Source organism: Prunus mume, plastid (genome assembly GCF_029339155.1).
Source record: "Prunus mume isolate BJFU1210120008 plastid, complete genome".
Taxonomy (NCBI): Eukaryota; Viridiplantae; Streptophyta; class Magnoliopsida; order Rosales; family Rosaceae; genus Prunus; species Prunus mume.
Window position 1 is genome coordinate 92,501 of NC_023798.1, and position 2,500 is coordinate 95,000.

The following is a 2,500-nucleotide window of genomic DNA, read 5'->3' on the forward strand; positions in this document are numbered from 1 at the left end:
GTCGGCAACATGCTATGGGGTGGTGGTCCCGCTTATGGGGTCAAATCAATACGTTCTAAGAAGAAATATTTGAATATCAATCTCATCGATATCATAAGTATCATACCAAATCCCATCAATCGAATCGCTTTTTCGAGAAATACGAGACATCTAAGTCATACAAGTAAAGAGATCTATTCATTGATAAGAAAAAGAAAAAACGTGAACGGTGATTGGATTGATGATAAAATAGAATCCTGGGTCTCGAACAGTGATTCGATTGATGATAAAGAAAGAGAATTCTTGGTTCAGTTCTCCACCTTAACGACAGAAAAAAGGATTGATCAAATTCTATTGAGTCTGACTCATAGTGATCATTTATCAAAGAATGACTCTGGTTATCAAATGATTGAACAACCGGGAGCAATTTACTTACGATACTTAGTTGACATTCATAAAAAGTATCTAATGAATTATGAGTTCAATACATCCTGTTTAGCAGAAAGACGGATATTCCTTGCTCATTATCAGACAATCACTTATTCACAAACCTCCTGTGGGGCTAATAGTTTTCATTTCCCATCTCATGGAAAACCCTTTTCGCTCCGCTTAGCCCTATCCCTCTCTAGGGGTATTTTAGTGATAGGTTCTCTAGGAACTGGACGATCCTATTTGGTCAAATACCTAGCGACAAACTCCTATGTTCCTTTCATTACAGTATTTCTGAACAAGTTCCTGGATAACAAGCCCAAGGGTTTTCTTGTTGATGATAGTGACGATATTGATGATAGCGACGATATTGATGATAGTGACGACCGTGACTTTGATACGGAGCTAGAGCTTCTAACTATGATGAATGCGCTAACTATGGGTATGATGCCGGAAATAGACCGATTTTATATCACCCTTCAATTCGAATTAGCAAAAGCAATGTCTCCTTGCATAATATGGATTCCAAACATTCATGATCTGGATGTGAATGAGTCGAATTACTTATCCCTCGGTCTATTAGTGAACTATCTCTCCAGGGATTGTGAAAGATGTTCCACTAGAAATATTCTTGTTATTGCTTCGACTCATATTCCCAAAAAAGTGGATCCCGCTCTAATAGCTCCGAATAAATTAAATACATGCATTAAGATACGAAGGCTTCTTATTCCACAACAACGAAAGCACTTTTTCACTCTTTCATATACTAGGGGATTTCACTTGGAAAAGAAAATGTTCCATACTAATGGATTCGGGTCCATAACCATGGGTTCCAATGTACGAGATCTTGTAGCACTTACCAATGAGGCCCTATCGATTAGTATTACACAGAAGAAATCAATTATAGACACTAATATAATTAGATCTGCTCTTCATAGACAAACTTGGGATTTGCGATCCCAAGTAAGATCGGTTCAGGATCATGGGATCCTTTTCTATCAGATAGGAAGGGCTGTTGCACAAAATGTACTTCTAAGTAATTGCTCCATAGATCCTATATCTATCTATATGAAGAAGAAATCATGTAACGAAGGGGATTCTTATTTGTACAAATGGTACTTCGAACTTGGAACGAGCATGAAGAAATTAACGATACTTCTTTATCTTTTGAGTTGTTCTGCCGGATCGGTCGCTCAAGACCTTTGGTCTCTACCCCGACCCGATGAAAAAAATGGGATCACTTCTTATGGACTCGTTGAGAATGATTCTGATCTAGTTCATGGCCTATTAGAAGTAGAAGGCGCTCCGGTGGGATCCTCACGGACAGAAAAAGATTGCAGTCAGTTTGATAATGATCGAGTGACATTGCTTCTTCGGCCCGAACCAAGGAATCCCTTAGATATGATGCAAAATGGATCTTGTTCTATCGTTGATCAGAGATTTCTCTATGAACAATACGAATCGGAGTTTGAAGAAGGGGAAGGAGTCCTCGACCCGCAACGGATAGAGGAGGATTTATTCAATCACATAGTTTGGGCTCCTAGAATATGGCGCCCTTGGGGCTTTCTATTTGATTGTATCGAAAGGCCCAATGAATTGGGATTTCCCTATTGGGTCAGGTCATTTCGGGGCAAGCGGATCATTTATGATGAAGAGGATGGGCTTCAAGAGAATGATTCGGAGTTCTTGCAGAGTGGAACCATGCAGTACCAGACACGAGATAGATCTTCCAAAGAACAAGGCTTTTTTCGAATAAGCCAATTCATTTGGGACCCTGCGGATCCACTCTTTTTCCTATTCAAAGATCAGCCTTTTATCTCTGTGTTTTCACATCGAGAATTCTTTGCAGATGAAGAGATGTCAAAGGGGCTTCTTACTTCCCAAACAGATCTTCCTACATCTATATATAAACGCTGGTTTATCAAGAATACGCAAGAAAGGTACTTCGAATTGTTGATTCATCGCCAGAGATGGCTTAGAACCAATAGTTCATTATCTAATGGATTTTTCCGTTCTAATACTCCATCCGAGAGTTATCAGTATTTATCAAAGCTGTTCCTATCTAACGGAACGCTATTGGATCAAATGACAA

The 2,500-nt window shown here is 39.2% G+C and overlaps 1 protein-coding gene across 1 annotated transcript in view; it reads left to right on the forward strand. All coding sequences in view use genetic code 11, as the record gives it.

The window, feature by feature from the left end:
* Nucleotides 1–2,500, forward strand: part of ycf2 (hypothetical chloroplast RF21) — a 6,834-nt gene that overhangs the window by 4,275 nt on the left and 59 nt on the right. The window contains exon 1 of the mRNA in view: nt 1–2,500. This exon is cut by the window's left edge and continues 4,275 nt beyond it; it is cut by the window's right edge and continues 59 nt beyond it. Within this exon, the coding sequence (YP_009020082.1) occupies nt 1–2,500 (2,500 nt within the window).